The sequence below is a fragment of the Equus quagga genome, chromosome 2 (genome assembly GCF_021613505.1).
Source record: "Equus quagga isolate Etosha38 chromosome 2, UCLA_HA_Equagga_1.0, whole genome shotgun sequence".
Taxonomy (NCBI): domain Eukaryota; kingdom Metazoa; phylum Chordata; class Mammalia; order Perissodactyla; family Equidae; genus Equus; species Equus quagga.
Window position 1 is genome coordinate 168988750 of NC_060268.1, and position 21034 is coordinate 169009783.

Genomic DNA, 21034 nt, shown 5'->3' on the forward strand with positions numbered 1-21034 from the left:
AGCTTCGGGGAGAAAAAAAAGGAGATGGGCAACAGATATTAGCTCAGAGCAAATCTTCCCATTCAGAAAAAAAAAAGGGAGATTAAGAAAAAGAGATTAGAAAAACCCCCAAAACAAAATAAAAATACAAAATACCAAAATTAGAGAAATATTTGCAATACAATATGTTGCTGTTAAATGGTTCTTTATCCAAACCTTTTCATAGTGATACAAATTTGTAAATGTATTTCACAATATTTCATTGACTTGTCAAAAGAATCAGTACACGCTGTAGGTCTTGGGAACACTTTTAGTGCTGGTTTCCTGCTATTTTTTAAAAACCTAAATTCTGCAATAAGTGTTTCATGTTATGATTCATCATCATCTCTGAGCCCAAGTTATACTCTCAAAACCTTAGGGATAAGAAATAGCATGGTTCAGAAGGAACCAAAGTCATTTAAAAGCCAAATTAGTCAGTCCTTGAATAATTCTAACTTTTGTGGTGGTTTCCAGTGGAGAAAATGAAAATAATCCCTCTTCACTGCTCTGCTGCTTGGACAGTTTGGGAGACTGAATTGTTCTTTCCCCATTTGTTAAACCAGGGGCTTTCTCAGATTCCTTCCAGCTCTAAAATTCTCTGGCTCTATGAATATCCCCATTATTATCATTACATCTCATTTTGCTTAAAGAATGTTAAATCAGTAGTCTCTTCTCTTACAGCTATCTATGTGAGAAAGAGTAAAGAAAACTGAATTCGGTTTCTTCATGATTAATGCATTTGTCAAATTCTTTCCAAGTAGCAAATTAATTTATTATGTTTTTTCATAAATGCAAATTAAAGCTGTGCAAACTATTGTGGTAAAACTTAGTAGTCTTTATTCATAAATTAAAGCTAACTGATTTAATGTTAATGAAAGGAACTATATTCAAATACAAATTTTAATAACTTGGGTGGAAAGAAAATCTTAGACTTCGTAAGCTTTTTCTTACATAAAATTCATGTAACTTGAACAGAAAGTCATTAAAATGTAATTTTCCATAGTGAAGCCTGTATTAATTACCTTGTATGAAACTCTGAAAAGTTCCGTAATAAATGTCTGATCCTATGTGTCCCTGAGAAGGAGAACTGTCTAATGATTAGTTAATTATCTCAAACCAAGGGTCCCAGGTTCAGTTTTTGATGATCACTGTCTTACCTTTTTTCCTTGTTTGAATATTCTCATCAAAACCAGAAGTAAAACAATTTTTGTTTTTTTTTTAAATAGGAGAGTATTTTGCGTCTGTTCATATTGCTAATACAGAAAGTGCTGGTGTACATTTAATAGAATATTCTGTAACTTGTTGGTTCTTTGGACTGAATCGAATACTCCATGCATATCTGTATGTGTGTATGTCTGTGGAAAGAATAGAATAAGATTTTAAGAATGACTTTAGAAATGTGTCCTGTAAGCTTGATTCTCTCATACTTTCAAGATTGTCTAAATTCACTTCAATAGGATTGTAAGAAATAAAGGCGTTTCGAAACTCACTGAATCCTTGTGTTCTCCTTTGACCTAGCTATCCCACAATCCTCATTTTGTAGAATACTAAATCCGAAGACCATGAGAGAATCAAAATTGATATTTTCTTTTGCATTCGTAACTGCATTTGTGCTTGGTTTTCACTCAGTTCAACAAAGAGAAATTTCAACTTTTTATTGACTAAATAAACATAAACTGTAGGGGCTAATTTATGCTCACATTTTTAAAAGAGGAAAAACTTGTAGTTGCTAAGTTTGATACACACACTTCATACTGGGATTTAGAAACTTTTGTATAAAAGTAAAAGTACCTGCTCTTTTAATATTAAAGTTTGCAACATTCACCAAATTCAAAAGGTAGTGCCAGATTAGATTTAATGTTCACTTAATTCTAGGGCTAATAATTTAAATTGAGAAAGAAAACTCTAAACGTAAATCTTTGACACATTCTACCTTATTTTTATGTCGTACTAAAAGTCATGAAAATCGATAAAGCAATGAAATTGAAACTGAAATATGTCCAAAATCTTTTGGGCTCATCATCTAAGAGCCAGAGAAGTGCCAAGTCTGAAAGAGCCCATGTTTGAGTAGGTCAGAAGGTCCAATTAGTTTATCCTGCCTCCAATAGTCGTCACTGTTAGATTTTACTTTAGGAGAAAGTGAGCTCATGGAGGAGCACCATAGGCGTTCTGTGATGAACATATGTAATAATTTTCACCCACTTTTTAGTTTATCTTGACTGCCTTAACATCTTCTTTCAAAATGTCAGCAGTGATTAGAGTACATTATGGGATAATTAATATGAACTTTTATCTCAAAGCTAATTTTGAGTAACGCTAGAACCAAACACATGTCAGTATGTTAAGGATGGAGAGTTGAACAGATTGCTTTTGTATATAAAAAGATATATTTTGTTTTTTTCGATTCACCTTTCTTTTCAAATGTCAATCCAATGTAAATGTTTGAGGAAGGTTAAATAACCTGTGAGAGAAGCACCTTTTGAAGTTTGGTGGTATAGTTCCTAAGATCCTTTCATAGGCTGTGGTATACATTCTTGCATATTAAAATATTGGTCATTTTAGGAAGTTTAGGAAATATTTCCTCATGTACTTGGACTCAGGGGATGTGGCTGTGATTGATTAGATTTGACCAATTCACACTGCTTTAATGCCAGTGCTCCATCTTTTAAAATTATGTTCATGTGGCATCCTGTGCCCTATTTCCTTCTTCAAAACAAGCCTTTGCCCAAATTAGTTAAAATTACTAAATAATCTGTTTCATCCTGCAGTAATTCTAGAGATTTATTAGACTTTTCTCTTCCCTCTAAGTTGCTTCTCCCATGTTTAGTTATACGTCTAAATAAAGGCCATGCTCAGAATTGGAGTGTAACAACTCTTAATGTGGATCATAAACTTCAGAACATGATTTAGTCATCCCATGAAGGGCACCATAGCTGGTACTGATCTGAACAGTTCAGCCTCACAACCAGGCAATTCAGCCACCTACAATTCAATTGTTGCTTTTATTTGAATTAAAGTTAAATTTTGGATATAATTGGTTTAGCTATTGATTCAACTGGATCAGTTCTGGACATACAAGTAGTTTTGTACAAGCACAGCCATATTTAGTCTCAGGCAGCTCACCCAACATTTTTTAAAGATAGCATTGTTTATAATCTTTTCAAAGAGTGCTCTAAACATGCAACTAAGAGTAATGCTGATAGATGGTACACATCTAGTCATGAGCATTAGGCTCTGCTTTTTTGTACACTGACTTTCCATCCTTACAGATTATTCTAGAAATAATGGGTAGCCCTTTGGCATTGTGATTCATTGACTAAAGATTAGTATTTTTACCTCTCCGTTCTCTTCTCTCAATTAGTACTTGACTAAAGAAATAAAAACAACTAGTTGACTATTTTCAACCCTAGAAAGTGAAATGGGAACAAAATATAATTAAGTAAAGCCTGTAGTTATTCATAGAGGACTTGCTTTTGTTCTGATTTTCATCATCCCAGTTTGTCAAAATGCTTTTTAAAAGGTAGTCTTTTACCAAAAAAGTGCAGGAGACTCAACATACTTGGTCAGTTATAAATAAACCATTAATAGTTTGTCCTTTAAAGATCCCCTTTAACATTGTTTTAGAGAAATTCATAAATACCTTTGCAGATAAAAATTATAGTCTACGTTTCTCCAACTTTAATAAGTGAGAGTTTGGAATTAGAGAATATGAAACAAAGTCTGATGAAATATATATACTTGTTAAAACATGGTAGTACCATCCTTCTGCTATACTTCTCCACTCTCTTAGATTTAATGCCCCTAAAATATAAGGATTTTTTCTTTACTTAAAAAAAAAAAAGCAAAACGCTTTTTCTCTAATTACGAGAACTCATCGACCATTGGGCTGAAAGTCAGCAGCAGCTGGGTGGTGAACTGGCCCCTTGCCCAGACCTCAGAGCAAGACTAATTTGAAAACCCTTTGCAGAATGCAGCCCAGAGCCTACTGCTCAGAAGATCCTGCTCTAATCAACCATTGATCATAAGAGATTTCCTTTATTGACTTGAAAGCAAGTTTTTTCATCTTCCTGCCAGCTAAGGCACTTACTGAAAGTAGGTAGATAACATCCAAAGTGAATATTCCTAATAAAGAGGGCAGAGTCCTCCATGTCTCCTCACAAGTGACATCCTGATTCTCTCTCCAGTGGACCTTCTGTAATGACATGCTAATAAGAATTTCTATCTCCTTCCATTTCCTAAACCATTTCCTTGCCACTGTGAGGAAGCCATAGTTAGCAAAATGTCCCGTTTACAAGTACACTTGGCAAATCCCTGAGGAAACTGTAGTCAGGTATTGTGGAACCAATGTACAAAAATTCTTTGTGTCTGGAGATATCTTGGAGTGAATGCAAGGCAATATTTATCCCCCTGGAGATAACATGAGAAAGTTCCAGATCACTCTGAAGTCTGCTCCCTCTATGATTTACCTGCCTGTAGAGTTTGAAAGGTTCCCACTAGTGCTGGCTCTTTGTGACACTTCTCAATTTACAGTAGCTCAGAGGCCACTTTGATTGCTCCCAAAGGCAAAGTGGGGCAAAATGATATTTTTTTCACTAAGAAGGGTCAGCATTTATGGGACATGCTCAGTCAGATTCTCAAAATTGCTTCAGAGAATGAAGGTTGCTTTTATACCACCCTCTGTTAGATTAAAGGAGGGCATTTAAACAAACTACTTCCCAAAAGTCCCTGTTTTGAATTACTGGAGAGAATGTGTACTATCTGGGGTCCTGGATCACTTAGCAAACATCAGAGGAATGGTTTGAAGTCTGTTTTGAGAAATACACTGTCCGACTATACGGCCTTTTCTTTCAGCAAAGGAGATTTCTCAAGGATCAATTTGGCTACAGATGCAGCTGTTTTTGTTAAAATGCCTTTGGCCATTAAGTTATCTGTAATAACTTTTGGTAAGATCTAAGCAATTTATAACAATATTAATGGAAAAACCATGATCTGTGTAGCATTATTCTCTTCCATTTTATCTAAATGGCTAGAAGTAAGGATTTGAATAATTTATCTAGTTTTTTTCTCCTATCTTTGCTATGATCTGAGAGTTTTATATAGAAGGCATAAATGTGCTTTACCATTTGTTTGTTAAAATATTTTGACTTTTCTTGGAATTTTAAAAGAATATTGACTGCTATGAACTTAGGGGAGCAGAAACATTACCTTGGACAATACTAAAATTCATTTTTTTAGTTGATGGCTTGTCTTTTAGTATTCAATGTGGTATAGCTGTGCTGTGTGATATTATAAGCTTTACATCTGTCTCCTATACTGTCATGTACTCTCATATTAACGCTATGGAAAGCAATGCTTCACGTCACTACCCAACATTGTTTAACCTTGATTTAAAATTGTAATCTAGTTTCTTATAAATAGGTATCTAAACTTAAACAAAAAGTGATTTGTGTTTTTGTATTGGCTCTAACTTTGCACGAATCTCAAGAGAGATTAGAAATGACTTTTTCCTTTTGGGAAGTGATTCATTCAGGAACTGAGGGAAGCTTATGGTAGGACTTCCAAAGTTGATTTAAAATAGTAAAAGTCACTCCAAAGATGTTCAGGCAGAGCCGAATTGCTAAGGCTTTGATGCCAAGTGAGTGTGGCAGCTGTTGCAGTTTTTCATCAATATTGTACACACAGCCACAGATATTAAGAGCTATTTGGAGACAATGTTGACCGAGATACTGAGATGTTCACTGGTGTAGCTCTCACTCTCTGGGCATAAGTAGGTCCAGTCCTTAGGAAGGGGCATGAACACTCTTGGAGGACAGGGGCACCGTGTGGGAAAATCTCCCTTGGGTCACCTTCTTGGATAATAGATTAACTAGAGCCACATTGGTGCTATGCCGTTCCCTCCCCTGCCCTGCACTATTCCCACCCTCCACTCAGTAACTTCTCTGTAACTAAGTACAAGGATTAGAGGAACGTAAGAAGGTCTATGTTTCCAAATACCTTTAAAGTAAAGTAACACTGAGACTTCTAATCAGAATTCAAATCCTTAGCAGCACACAGCTCCATGATACATCATTTAATGCTCATTCAAATAATATTTATTGACCACCTATCTTAGACTAAGCGTTGGGATATAAAAGCAAATGAAAGCATAGTCCTTGCTTTTAAGGTGCTCCTGGTCATGATGGGTAGGCAGAGTTATAAGGACAAAGTTGTATTATAATGTAAAGAATTAGAAAACTAAACTTTAAAAAATATGTTTTAGGTTGTTCAGAGATTGCTAGACATAGATGAAGTCCCAGCCTGATCTTTGACACTGCCCAGTCTCCTTACTTCTCTAATATGAGATTTACAGTCAGTTTCTTGACCAGTGTTATTAGCATCATAGAAACCACACCTAACAGTAAGTACAAACCATACCTAGTATTACCAGTGTGGTTCTCACTCTGGTCGAAGTGTGTCCAGTCCTTCGTAAGTCCTTAACTAGTAAGACCAAATGCATATTTCTTGCAAAGAAGTTCTTGAACCCAGCCAGCCCCCTGACTTCACAGGGATGCTCGTGGCAGCCCATACCGCTGCTACATGAGAGCACACATGAGAGAGGAGGCCAGCCATGATATCTGGGTCCTTGCCGCTGGCCTGCTGTAGAAAGGCAGCTGCAGTCATAAATTTGTAGAGCCAGAAGTGACCTTTGCGGCCACCTACTTCAACATCCTTCCAAGAGAAATCTCTCAGGGGACATTCTGAATTTCAAATCAAGAAAAGCTTGGAAGCCACAAACTCAGCTGGCTTGCAGTTGTCATGGAATTTTTGAGCTATTTGTTGCAAACAGAAAGAAGATCCACAGGTTATAACTAGCCACTAACTAGTCTTCTTATAGAGTCTGGGTACAATCTCAGTCCTGGCTTTCTCCTACCTCTCTGGGTGTTTCTGCCTTCTCATGGGCTACTCCCCTTCATTACCAGTCCTCTTTGTCTTCCCTCCTTACTCTATTCTTTCTACCAGGGTAGCCTCATCCATTCCAGTGGCAGAGACCACTGGCTCTCCGCCCAAGATTTGCACACCCCTCCCCTAGTGGAGAATTGTTTTCTCAAAGTAGTACTTGCTAATGGCATTGGAACAGTGTTATGAGCTTTTCTGGCCCAAGGGGGTTTAAAAGGGGGTGTACCTTTTCTACCCTTTCATCTCCCACCTGCTACCTAGATGTCAATGCTCAAGGCAGTCATGGAAATCTTGGATTAAATATGGCAGAAGCATTGTCAATCTGGGTCCCTGAGTAACTACACACAACAGATGCTGCTCTCCCTCCTCCTCCCCCCGCACATATCCCAACACCAATCATGAACACCCACCTTAGACTTTATTTAGTGAGAAATAAACTTCTATTTTGTTAAGCCACTGAGATTTGAGTATTTAACTATTGCAACAGCTAGCATTACCCACCTATACAATTACAAAGTCTTCAGATTCCATCCATGCACATAACCCCCAACTCTACATCTCTGGGCTAGACTAAATTATTCCTGAGCTTCACAGCTGCATGTCCAACTAGACGTTTCCACTAAGATGTCCCACAGGTCATCAAACTCAGTATGTCTAGAACCAAACAAATGATCCACCACATTCCCACACACCTTGGCTCTTCCTGTTCCTCCTTCATATCCTGGTAAATAGCATTCGTATCACTCAGCCACTGTGCTAGAAAGCGGGGAACTGTTCTAGACTCCTCCCTATTTTTCATCTCACATATTAATCTCTCCTGAATATCTGTCCTGTTCATCCCTTTTCTCTCTCCTTGTTGCTGCTTTCTTATCTGGTTTTAATAATAGTAGCCTCACCTCCCACTCCAGTCTGTCCTCCATGCTACCATTAGAGGGGTCTCTTTGAAATAAAAATCTGATTACACCTCTCCACTCCTTAAAATCATTCCGTGGCTCTTTTTTTTAAAAAAATGAGTGCTTTTAACATATTTATTTGGAAAGCTAAATAATAATGCTGATTATTTTTTCTACCACTAAATAAGTATGGTACTATGACTTTCATCATTTACCCTTTATATTCTTTGCTTTTTTTAATTGATGTCATAATAGTTTATGACGTTATGAAATTTCAGTTGTACATTATTGTCAGTCACCATATATACTTGCCCCTTTACCCCTTATGCCCACCCCCAAATCCCCTTCCCCCTGGTAACCACTAATCTGTTCTTTTTGTCCATGTGTTTATCTTCCACATATGATTGAAATCATACAGTGTTTGTCTTTCTCTGTCTGGCTTATTTCATTTAATATAATATCCTCAAGTTCCATCCATGTTGTTGCAAATGGGATGATTTTGTCTTTTTTATGGCTGAGTAGCATTCCATTGTGTATATATATATATATATACACACACACACACTACATCTTCTTTATCCAATCATCAGTCCATGGGCACTTGGGTTTCTTCCATGTCTTGGCTATTGTGAATAATGCTACAGTGAACACAGGGGTGCATAAGTCTCTTTGAATTGTTGATGTCATGTTCTTTGGATAAATACCCAATAGTGGGATGGCTGGATCGTATGGTAGTTCTATTTTTAATTTTTTGAGGAATCCCCTTACTATTCTCCATAGTGGCTGCACCAGTTTGCATTCCCACCAGCAGTGTATGAGGGTTCCCTTTTCTCCACATCCTCTCCAACATTTGTTACTTTTTGTCTTGGTAATTATAGCCATTCTAACAGGTGTAAGGTGCTATCTCATTGTAGTTTTGATTTGCATCTCCCTGATGATTAGTGATGTTGCACATCTTTTCGTGTTCCTGTTGGCCTCCATGGCTCTTTCTGGCTTGCAGATTAAAAATTAACTTCCTAGTTTGGCCCCTAAGGCCGTTTTATGGACCCCCTTCTACCTACCTCTCTTTCTTCTCTCTCATCGTTCCCCGTTTGCATCTGTATTCGACCCACAACAAATGCCCTGAAGTTTCCCCAAAACCCTTTCTCTCCATCCTGTTGAATCTGTAGTTCCCTCTACCCAAAACATACCACACCCCTCATGCCTATGTTCTTCTGGCTAGTTCCTGCTAATCTTTCAAGCCTCAGCTCAGAGATTATCTCCACTGGGAATCTTTGACCTCCATACCCATCTTGGAGATCTAACCTCCATCTTTCTTTCTTTCATGCCTTGTGCCTACTTCATAAGATTGGTCTCTGTGCAGTTGTTAGCAAATCTAGGAGCTCTCACCTTGTTGCCCTAGTTTGATGCTATTTGGTAATAACTCTTTGAGAACAACCAACTTTAATCATGCTGCTTGCAACATGCCCTCAATACATGTTTATCAATACAATCTATATTGTCATTCACTGCCATCAGCATAAATGGATAAAATAATGCCTATAAAGTGCTGAGGGCAATACCTGGTATGTAACAAGCATTCAATCAATGTTAACAGAATAGCTCTGTTTTATATTATATTTTATTACAAGCAGCATTAATTAATGCCTTTGACCATAACTGACTTCACACCCCTGCCAATTTTTGTTTTTCTTTTACTTTTCATTCAAAATCATGTGTTAGTCATTTGTACCAGAGCAGCAGTTTCTGTCTAATGGCTGGAAAGTGAGCAGAGTGTGAGTTAAGGGATCCGGAGTCCTGGATTCAGGTCCCACCACTACCACCAGCTGTGTGAGCCTGAACCAGTCATTTAAACACCCTGTGCCTCGTTTGGCCATTTGCAAAGCAAGGATGAAAGTAGCTTCCTGACCCATTTCAACCGAATGATCTTGAGGAACAACCTAGATAATGAATGTAAAAGCATTTTTTAACTCTAAAAAGTGGATAAAAGTTAATTATTCCTAGTATTTCCAATAATGCAATCAATATTAATATAATCAATGCTTTCTCTGTTGAATATTGTCATTCTTTTATTTTGCCATTATCACTTTCAATTATTTTCACATTTCCTAATGAGTGAGCAACACACATAAGTCATCTATACCTTCATGGGCAAGTTCTCAATTTTGTTATCCAAGGCATCAAAATAATTCTGGCTTGAGGACTGAACACAGTGATACCTCACTGATAATGTTGCTCTAAATTGATGCAGTTTGTGAATCTTTGAGTCTGTCTATCAAATTTTGTCCCTTATTCCACATGGTAGGCATACTGGTTTTTGAATGATTGAGTGCTACTAAAGGCCAGAGGCAAAATCTTGAGTGCCCAATATTTTGTCTACTGCTTCCTATTTGATCAAACTTCTCACTTGTTGATAATGATGATGACTGACATTTTTGAACTCTTATGTGCTAGACACCTTTCTAAGCCCGTTACATTTAATCCACACAATAACTTGATCAAAAGAATACATGAGCTTGATCCACTGTAATGTAAGCTCCATGAGGTACAGAGTCTTTTATGTCTTATCTGTCTTATTCACTGCTACATCTTTAGGGACCAGAGCAGTGCCTGACATATAGTAGGCACTCACTCAAGAAATAATAGTTTAATGAAGTGTTTGCTCTTCAAACAAATTTTTGATCCTTAGAACTTTGGAGTTTTCTGGACATTTGTAATTTGATTGTGATTTCTTATTATTAGTAACGATAACTGTTTTATTATTGAAATTAACTAAATTTGTATAATACTTTACAATTTATAAAATACTTTCACATGTAATTTTGTTTAATTTAAAGCAAGCAATGACATTTTGCTACTAGAAATGCTAAAATACAATGTCTCTACCTAATGGAAAATAAAATACTGTGATTATTACAAAACTGCCATAGTTCAGTTTCTTCAGTAAACAGTAAGTACTTCAATTAAATTAAGAATCATTAAGGCTTAAAATAAGGGATCATCATATATCAGTTTTTTTTTAATGGAAGGAAGAAGATACCAGAAAATATTTCCCCAGCTGGCTTAGAAAGGGGGAATTGTCAATTGGAAATTTACTTAACAGCATGGAAAAGTAGTTACAAGACTGATTCTTGTAATATTTGTGGCTCTAAAAAAAAAAAAAAAATCACAAAATATTTTAAATTAATCAATAAAGTTTCCTGGTATGCAATTAAAATTAGAACTGATAAGATCTGAAAGAAGCTTTATTTGTTAAGAACCGTGAGGATTTACATTATAGTTGAGATAGGAACGGCCATGATTTACTCAACACTGTAGGCAGTGTCATAGAAAGTGGCGTCTGTGTTGCTAGAGTAGGATTACATTTTATAGAACTTGTACATTATGTCTTTAAATAAGATTTTAAAATATTATGACATGTTAAAGGCCAAACAAAATTTTATAACGAGAATACAATTATAAATTGTATTTAAATATTGAGATCTGTAACTGTCATTGGTTTCTAGTAGGTGAAGGGAAACATTTCTTTAAACTCTCAGACAAATACGACTAGTCCATTTGTCATTCCAGTGTCTTCGGCGCTTGAAGTATTTCAATTTTTGTTCAACAATATAACCTTTGGAGTTTTGCCTAATAATGACTTCAGTTGTGCTGGCCTTCCAACAGATAAATTAAAATGGAAATGCATATTTTCTAATTATGCATCCAGCCTTAGTTGCATATTAGCTAGGATGGCCACATTGAATGTTAAATTGTCTGCACAATAGCTACAGTCTGTGTCACATCAAAGTTTCCCAAAGTCACTTTCTTAATCATGTGAAGGATAGCCAAGACTCTGATAAGTAGTATGTAGCTATATACAATCAGAGGGAAAACAGTTAAACATCCCAGCATGGTATTTCCATTTAAATCTGATTACAGTGAAATAAAACTGTAGCCATTAAAGGTTTAGAAGAACTACAAATACACGCCGTAAAAGAAGACAGATAGTAAATGAGGTAGTAAAACATTTCAGCAGGGCAAACAGTTTACAGCTCTCATTCAAGTCTTCCTGAAGCAGACTGCGCAATTCACTACAGAGCCGTCACGTTCCCGGAGCTCCACTTGAACCTGCAATTAACCTTTCACGCCTAATGAAGCTGTTTTCCTGGAAAATTAAAATATATAGTGGTGCCTGCTTTTACACAGACTTGGGAAGAGAGCATTCCAAAATGAATGACTTTTCTGAGGCTTTGTTCAAATGTAAAATGGAAGTGCAATGTTTGTGTATAAAGTGAGAGCGTTCTTTCCAAGGCAATTTTGTTTGAAGTGCAGTATTTTATCACTGTACTTATTAATTGTTCGGAATAATGGTAACAAAAAGAAACCACACACATCAGTAATTTTATGAGTAGATTGTTACTGCTGGAGTCTACTAATACCATTTCACTTCCATTAGGAAAAGCTAGAGTTTTACTCAAGATAACTAAATTCCTGATGTTTCTCCTTGGTGGTTTTCATTGCAAATTTAGTGATTTAAAAAGATACGTTTGCCATTTAAATATTTCACTGTTAGGCATTTACATTGCTTTCTCTTTAGAGCATGTCTGCACATGTTTATTGAGAAACAAAGTTCTTAAATTTTAGGAAGAAAATACTGGGGTTTTTTTGAAGTTCTGGGTAAAGATCTGATTTTGGTGCATCTTCGACTTATTTACTAAGTATCTTTGGTAGCTCTTGGCATCCAAATTAGTGACAGCTAAATTGTGCCCATCTTCTGAAGGATGGGTCTGCATGTTCCCAAAGGAGCCTGCTTCCCTGACAGCTCGCCCTGCCCTGGGTGATGCCAAGCAGCGGCTGGTGCCGTTCCACATTAGCAAGCGCCAGTTTGAAACGCCAAGAGGCCATGGAAAATGGAATAGGAAACTGAAGATGATTCTTTCTTATGAGGTTTATAACTCATATTTAAATAATCTAAATGTCATAATGTCTGGTATTTAAGAACTAAAAGTGCAAAAAGGTAAGGCTTATAATAAATGTTTAAGCCCCAGCATTTTGATTGAACCTACCGGCATATTTTGATGTAAATTCTGCTAGCCTGCAGCGTCTGTGCATCATCTTGACATGGTAAATGAAATTCCTTTAGACCACCAGTCTAAAATAATGAATTGTTCCCCTAGTTAATTGTATTGCTTTGATAACGAGGAACTATGCTAGGCCGAGAGAACACAATAAGTGGATTTCATCAGATGATTTGTGTGACGTTTTGAAAAATGATCTTCTGGAGTGACCTAATTTTCATGGAACTCTAACGGCGCGCAGCATGCGCCACTGTGCAGCATCCTACTGGGAGGAAGCACTTCCTCCTATGGCATGGGGAGTGTGGGGTCATCACTAGAAAACTTCTCACCAGGAAAAAGTTCTCAGGGAAATCTAAACCAGGAGAAAGCATTTGCCTCAAAGGGCAATATGGAGAACTTATTTATAAGGTGCTTTTATTTTGTTCGTAATATTTTTTTTTTAATCCAGGAAAGATCTCAAGCTACTTTTATTTCCTCATCGCCAGTGTGAAAATAAACCAAGACCAACCAAATAACAAGCACAGGCTATTTATTTCAAATCTTGCTATAGCAAGGGTGTCATCCACCATCTCTTGCCTGTGTTTTGGCGGAGACTAAAAGACAGGCAAGTATGTGGGAACAGTTTATAGTGGAGAAAGAGAAGGCTTCACATGCACCCTGATTGGAAGCCGTTGGCCTGGGTAAGTTGGAGGCAGGTAAACTAGAAGTGGGGCATCCTATGTGATTGTCAGGGGTGCCTGTTTGCTTTTCTCTGATTGGTCCTAAGTTGGAAGCAGGGACAAAAATTAGGGAAGCTGCCAGTTACTAATCAAGTCCTGGCTATTTGGGGCCCAGTGGTAGAAGGGTAATTGTTTGACTCCTTGGATTGTCACTGGAGATAGCAGTCTGACTTCCCACGTAACAGGCTGACTTCCCTGGGCTGGTTGTTATAGATTAGGAGTTGGTTTCCTGGGCAGATTGGTGCCACTTGTGGGCCAGAGTTCTGTTTTTATATATGGTCTGCCCATTTTCTATTTGTATATTCCATCTCTTACCAGCATATAAATGTCACGTTTGCAGGGCGGTGGGGGTAATGTCTTTTTTAAAGAGCTACTATCTTGACTTTTATTTTTGTCAATTAAGGAAATTAGATTCCCTACCATAAAGTACGTTGAAGGGCAATAATAGAAATTACTTTAATTTCTCTCTTTTTTAAAAAAATGAGTCATCTACGCACAATACAATTCAGGAAGACAGGGACCTTGTCTTTCTTGTTTACTCGTGTCCAGGGCCTTTTGTAGGTTGAAAGAGGACCTAGCAATTTCTGGTTGTTGTTTCTTTTTAAAGTTCTCCATATATAAAAATATGAAGAAATGCAAACATAGTAATAAAGACTTACACTCAAAATTTGACACTTAAGGTACACACACACACAGTTATTATGATTATTGTGCTGTTCATAATTAAATTTACAGGATTTATACGTAACTAAATTACAGAACAACTCATGGTGTGCCACAGCTGTGGCCCAGTAAAGGACTCAAGCTTAACCCTGAAAAAAACATCATTTGGCACGTCGTAAGATAAGACCTGGGCAAGTGCCCTCTGAGCATCCTCTGTGAGTATACATGGTGGACACTCAAATATCACTGCCTGGGGAAGTGCAAGCTTTCCTACACACCTATTGCCATTTGAATCTGAAAATGGAGTTGATTGTTTCATTTTCACAGGAAAAAACAAAAAGCTGTCAAATTAAAAATAAGCATGATTTGCAATTTTATTTGTAAATTAAGGACTGAAATATGGTTTATGATTTATCATTTTCAACTGAATGTGTTTCCAAGCTTACGAATCATTAGTGAACCCAGGATATGTTGTGAGAGAAACTACCGTAATTAGGCTTTCAACTTCATAGACCCCAAAATACAAAGATCCAGTGATGGTTTCAGAATAGCATAGAATTTCCTATTTTGGCAACTCAAACTGTTTCCTTCTCTCCTGGTGCTGTGTCTTCTGTAAGGAAAACAACATTTGCAGCCACTTGTAAATGGAGAAGTATTGTTTTTCAGAGCTCCTTTGGACTAGGTCATGAATAACATGATTTCATATTTGGATGCTGTGATCATTGAAATTAGTGTAAGTGGTCTCTGCCCACACTAAAGGAGACGTATATTATTTGTCATATTTGGCTGTCTCTGGATAAAATGGTGCCAGGAATGAAATAAAAGATTGTAAATTATGACAGAAGTATGCCAGGAGATCTAGAGAAACTTAAAGTCTGCCTGAATTGAAACTTAGTTAGCCAGACCATGGGGTCTGTGAGTTTGTTTTTTTTAAAATAATGTGCTTCAGTTCTATCCCTTAAAGAAATAACAAAATAATCATCTCCTACAGCAGAATAAGTGGTTAAAACACTCATGTTGGACACTTTAGAAGTTCATACATGCTCTTCAAAGGTCAAGAAAGCAGCTATTATTTAAACTTTGAACCTTTGAACTTGCATTATCTCTAGGAAATTCAGGACAATTACTTAATATCTTGAAAGAGTATGTTTTTTCACAGCAACCCTTAAAAGGTAAATATGTAAGATTATCAGCCTAGCCGGTGATTACTGTAATTTTTTTAATCCCTTCCCTCTCTAACACCAGTAATTTCTCCTTCTTCATAAATACCTTCTCTTCTGTTTTCACATGTACTTGAAACTCCTTTTTCCTATAAAAAATATATGTACTCAGATAATCATATGCATCCACATACATTTCGTCTGACCCCGCTGCTTCCCCTGTATTCCAGCTTACTTATCTCTTTCCATTGCCAAAAGTCTTGGCTTTTGGGACTTAATGACTGGGGACTTGGACTTTGGGATTTGACTGGGGCTTAGTGTCTGTGGCTGCGCTTCCTCTCACCCCATTCCCTGCTTACTTTTCAAGCCTCCAGCCTCAGTTAGGTATGGAAATGACTCAAAGATCATCAAAATCTTCTTTGAGGAGATCTAATGGCTTCTGCAGCAAGCCTCACCCGCTGGCCCATTTGGTACTTTTTGCAGACTCCTTGAACTCTCCCGTGACTTCCACAACACCGCACTAGCCTAGCGGGCCTTCCTCTTTTAGTGTCCATTTCCTTTCTTTGGCCTCTCCTTCTGTTCATAAATCTCTAGAGTTCTGTTCTTGCCAGATCATGTCTGAGGCCAACCTAGAATAAATTGGCACAGAGGAATAAAATAATTCAATGGTACCTTACGTAGGATAAGGTCCACCAGTGAGGCTTCCCTCTGAGAGCAGCACCTTGAGAAGACGTCTGTGAGGGCTCAGGGATTGGTTCAGCTCAATTCGGAGTCAAGTCTCCAAGACCTTGTAAAAAGGAAAATAACACAAAGTCCTTTGGTGACCTCTTCAAACAAGCAGTCTGGTCTCTCAGTTTAGTATGATGATCTGGCATATTTTGTTTTACTCAAGAATTTTATGGGACACAACAGAAACTAAAATGGCTTATGTGTAGCTATGACAAACCAGGATATCTGGTTGAGGCATTGCTCGTACAAATTTAGGAAAGTCTTTACTATCCCTGAACATCTTACCAAATATTTTTGTCAATCAATGCACAAAACAATATTCTTTTAATTACCTATGATAGCTAGAGACCTACTTTTGTGTTGATATTCTGCTGATAATGCTCAAAGTCCTTTTCTTGTATTTAGGACATTTATCAGCTAAATGTCTATCGGCTGTCTTTCTTCCATATTCGTATTGTGTGTAGTATAACTCTATTGCTGGTGTGCTTTCTTACTTCTTAAAAACAGTTTGTGAGAATGAAAAAACAGGCCACAGACTGGGAGAAAATATTCGCAAAACGCATATCTGATAAAGGACTGGTGTGTAAAATGTAAAAGGAATCACTTAAAGCTCAACAGTAAGAAAATAAACAGCTCAGTTAAAAATGGGCAAAAGATCTGAATAGATACCACACCAAACAAGATATACATATGACAAAGAAGCATATGAAAAGATGCTCAACATCATATTTATTAGGGAATTGAAAATTGAAACTACCATGAGAAATATCTAAACACCTATTGGAACGGCTAAAATCCGAAACACTGACCACGCCAGGTGCTGGTGAAGATGTGGAGCACAGGAACTCTCATTCGTTGCTGGTGGGAATGCAAATGGCACAGCCACTTTGGAAGGCAGTTTGTCAGTTTCTTACAAAGCTAAAATGTAGGCTTACCATGTGATCCAACCATTGCACTCCTAGTTATTTGTGAGTTGAAAACGTATGTCCACACAAAAACTTGCATGTGGATGTTTATGGCAGCTTTATTCAAAATTGCTGAAAGTTGGAAGCAATCAAGACGTCCTTCAGTAGGGGAATGGATAAACAAACTGTGGTACATCCAGACAATTGAATATTATTCAGCTAAAAAGAAATGAGCCATCAAGCCCAAAAAAGATGTGGTGGAACTTAAAGGCATATTGCTAAGTGAAATAAGACAGTCTGAAAAAGCTACATATTATATGATTCCAACTATGTGACATTCTGAAAAAGGCAAAACTATAGAGTTATTAAAAAAAGATCAGTGATTATCAGAGGCTCAAGGGAAGAGGAGAGAGAAATTGATAAAGCACACAAGATTTTTAGGGCAGTGAAATTACTTTGCATGATACTATAATGGTGAATATATGACATTACACACTTCTCAAAACCCATAGAACTGTACAACACAAAGAGTGAATCCTAATGTAAACTAGGGACTTTAATTGATAATCAGGTATCAATATTGGTTCAATTTTTCTGTAAACCTAAAACTGCTCTAATTTTTTAAAAAAAAAATCTTAAGCGGCTGGCCCAGTGACATAGTGGTTAAGTTCACACCGTCTGCTTCAGCGGCCCAGGGGGTTGCAGGTTTGGATCCTGGAGGCAGACCTACACACCACTCATGAAGCCATGTTGTGGTGGTGTCCTACATACAAAATAGAGGAAGATTGGCACAGATGTTAGCTCAGGGTCAATCCCCCACACCAAAAAAAATTTTTTTAAAAACCCAGCTGAATACACTAACTTTTGTTCCACATCCAAAAAAACAATAGTAACACTGAAAATTCCTTGTACACCCAGAGCAAACTTGTGTTCAGACATAGAAACTAAAGTGTGGGGTCATATCCACAACTGATTGTGATGTTTTGTCACACACTGAACTTGATTGTCCGAAGTCAGAGTCAATTAACTTTGGTGGATCCTTGTTCTTCTTCATCGTGAAGTTCGTATGTCCCAGTTAAGAAACTTCTTAAGTGAAGGGTAAACTACTCGATAACTTCCAATAACAGCTGAATGTTTGATACAGAATGAAAACAATGAAAATAGGTGCAAAGCCACCACTGTCACCATCTCAGAAATGTCCAGCCAAACATTTAAACGCCTTTCTTCTTTCTTCCAGGCCTTGCAATCGCCAGTGCCCTAATAGATATTTCACAGCAGAAGCCTTCAGATAGTAAAGACAAGACTTCAGGAGTCCGAAATCGAAAACATCATCTCTCAACACGTCAAGGAACTTGTGTTTGAGAAACAGAAACTGCTCCTGGATGCTCTGTAATGCCTGACTTTGTAAATGGCTTCCATCATGGCTGGTCTGTGACCTCAGTTTTTACGGAGGTGAATCTCTGTATGCTCCCAGGGCCCAAGTACAGTTCCCTCCAAGTGGGCAATGACCTAAGTGGCCAAAGAATGTTCCTGACTTTTATAAAAGTAACAATATTGATGGTCACAGGTGATAAAGTCAGCTTTTACGACTATCTTAGGCTTATCATAGGTGATGTTAAATTACTCTGGAAAAAGATGTATATTGTTTCTTAATGCAGATGAAAAATGTGCATTCATATAAACCAAACTGTTTATATCCCAAGACTTTAAAGAAAGACGTTTTATAATGCCTGAATGAGAATTGTACAGTTTTTGCGTCATAAGCAAACAAATCACTTGTATATGAACAGGAAATGAACAAATTGCAAAGGCTTTAAATGCTATTTTATCTCACTGTAAATGTAAAAGCAAGATTTTTATTTAGTAGGATGTAGGTAATATATTTAAATACTTCACATGAACATATCATGTCCAAACTCAGTTTCTGAATGTGACTACTTTTCACCTAACTCGAATGCAGACCAAAATGAGTCCATTTGGATGGATGGTGTGTGCACCTTCACAGGAGGTTTATTAGAATTCTGAGTGAAGAGGACGTTCCTGTCGCTCATGCCAACTGCCTAACTCATTATCAGAGCTGATAGAGCATGGAAAAGCCTGTCCAGCAATCAATTTTCCCCCTCCTTCCAAAAACAGCATCCAATACCACAAACCTGAAGAGAGCTGAAATAGTTATTTTACAGTGTGCAAGCTTCTCCTCTAATATGGTAATTTTTTAATTGCCTAGGAATCATTGGATCAGACCTAAATGAGCCATCTGCATTTTTATAAGAACGGATCATCTTCTTTTGGCCTTCCTCTCGTAGCTGCTAGATTTTATCTACCTTTTACAAGTGTTATGAAAAGCATTGTAGAGGGACACCTCCCAAGTTATAATATGACCTGGGTTCCTTCCTGGCAACTATTTCTCTTAGAATACAAGCAGAGGAGAGCATTTGCTGGCAACCATCTACACTTTTCTTATTTCTAACATGAACACCTTGGTGTCATGAGAGAAAATCTCCAGTTTAAAAAATAAAATAAGTTCATTGTTGCCCACCTTCAGCGTATCCTTAGCGACTCAAAAATCTGAATTGTGGCAGAAAGGAAAAATGATATAAAACAGCTTTCACATTGGAACATAGAATCACTGGTGTCCTAATTCTGACAACAGTTCACTAGAACTCAGTAGCATTAACAGATCTTGTTTGGAATTGCAGTTTCTTAACTTCAGGGTAACTACAGGATATGTGTAGAGAGCAGTGACAATGATATCCAAAGCTGCTTTATACAATGTAATTTTGTTCAATATGAAAGTCATTTAAATATAATTGTTGTTTAGTACTATATATGTACTTTCATATTCTTTGGATTTCTGGAAGGTAATGACACTTTACGGTTTACAGCTAATGCATAGTTATTTGCATGCTATGGTTGTGCAGTAGCGGAATACGACCCTATTGTGATATTAAATGTTTATTTCATAATACCATTTATACATAGTCAGCTTAATTTGATGAGGATTAAATGTAATATAGAACAGGAATGATCATACAGTATGTAGTTGCATCATATATAAGATTGGTAGGTTGCATCTAACCATGACTATGTCATTGTTTTGATAATTAGGCATTTATGAATTATAGAGTATATTCCTTATGTTGGCATGATAATTTTTCTGTTTTCCATGCATTAAAAATAAGACTAAGTCATAGAGTAATTTTATCTATAGCCTGTGGGGTTTGGGGGTGGGGAGTGGAGTTAAGTGTTTTTACCTAAGAGATATTTTATCTCTCAAAAAAAAGTGAGCAAAGTTTGTAAATGTTTCCTAAAATCAATCAAGTAATTTTATTAGCTTCATTTTGGACCCTTTAAATGTTGATTTTTCTCCGGGAAAAATAAATTGACAAAACTGGTGATTACAAAAATAGAATCAATTAAAAATACAATTGCCCAATTCGTTTAATTCTCTAACAGTTGTCATGAGACAGCGTATATGACAAAAACACACTGAGCTGTACGTAAAATCTATTTCAGCTGTATTTTTAGAGAGGCTAAGGAAACAGTATTCCTGTGAAAGAATTAAGTTTTATCCACCTCAAATCCCATCAGGTTCTTAAAATTTGAAATTTGGAATTTTAGAGAATTATTAGACATAATGCAGTGTTAAGTTAAGGTCATACTATACCTTTTTTGGCCAAATATTGCTAACTCCATTACTAATTATGCAATATCTTCTCAACTTATCAAAGCTTTTTATTGGTAATAAAATTCTTCCCCCTCAGGTGAAGCAGATTGGAAAGACCTTAGGGGCAATCATTTTGAACCTGAGTCATGTTCCCCCACATCCCAAACACTTTGAATTTGGATACTTCCTTTTTTTTTCAATCAAACCACAAGCTTATGCAGATACTTTTCAAAAAGTTGGGAATTAAATGACTGATTCTCTCGAAAACTTATCTTAATGGAATT

At 36.9% G+C, this 21034-nt stretch overlaps 1 protein-coding gene across 1 annotated transcript in view; it reads left to right on the forward strand.

Annotated features, from left to right (window-relative positions):
• ATRNL1 (attractin like 1) overlaps positions 1-20274 on the forward strand; it is a 730944-nt gene extending 710670 nt beyond the window's left edge. The window contains exon 29 of the mRNA XM_046649411.1: positions 18321-20274. Coding sequence (XP_046505367.1) covers positions 18321-18445 — 125 coding nt within the window. The 3' untranslated portion in view covers positions 18446-20274. The remainder of the gene's footprint in view (positions 1-18320) is intronic.
• The last annotated feature ends 760 nt before the right edge of the window (positions 20275-21034 follow it).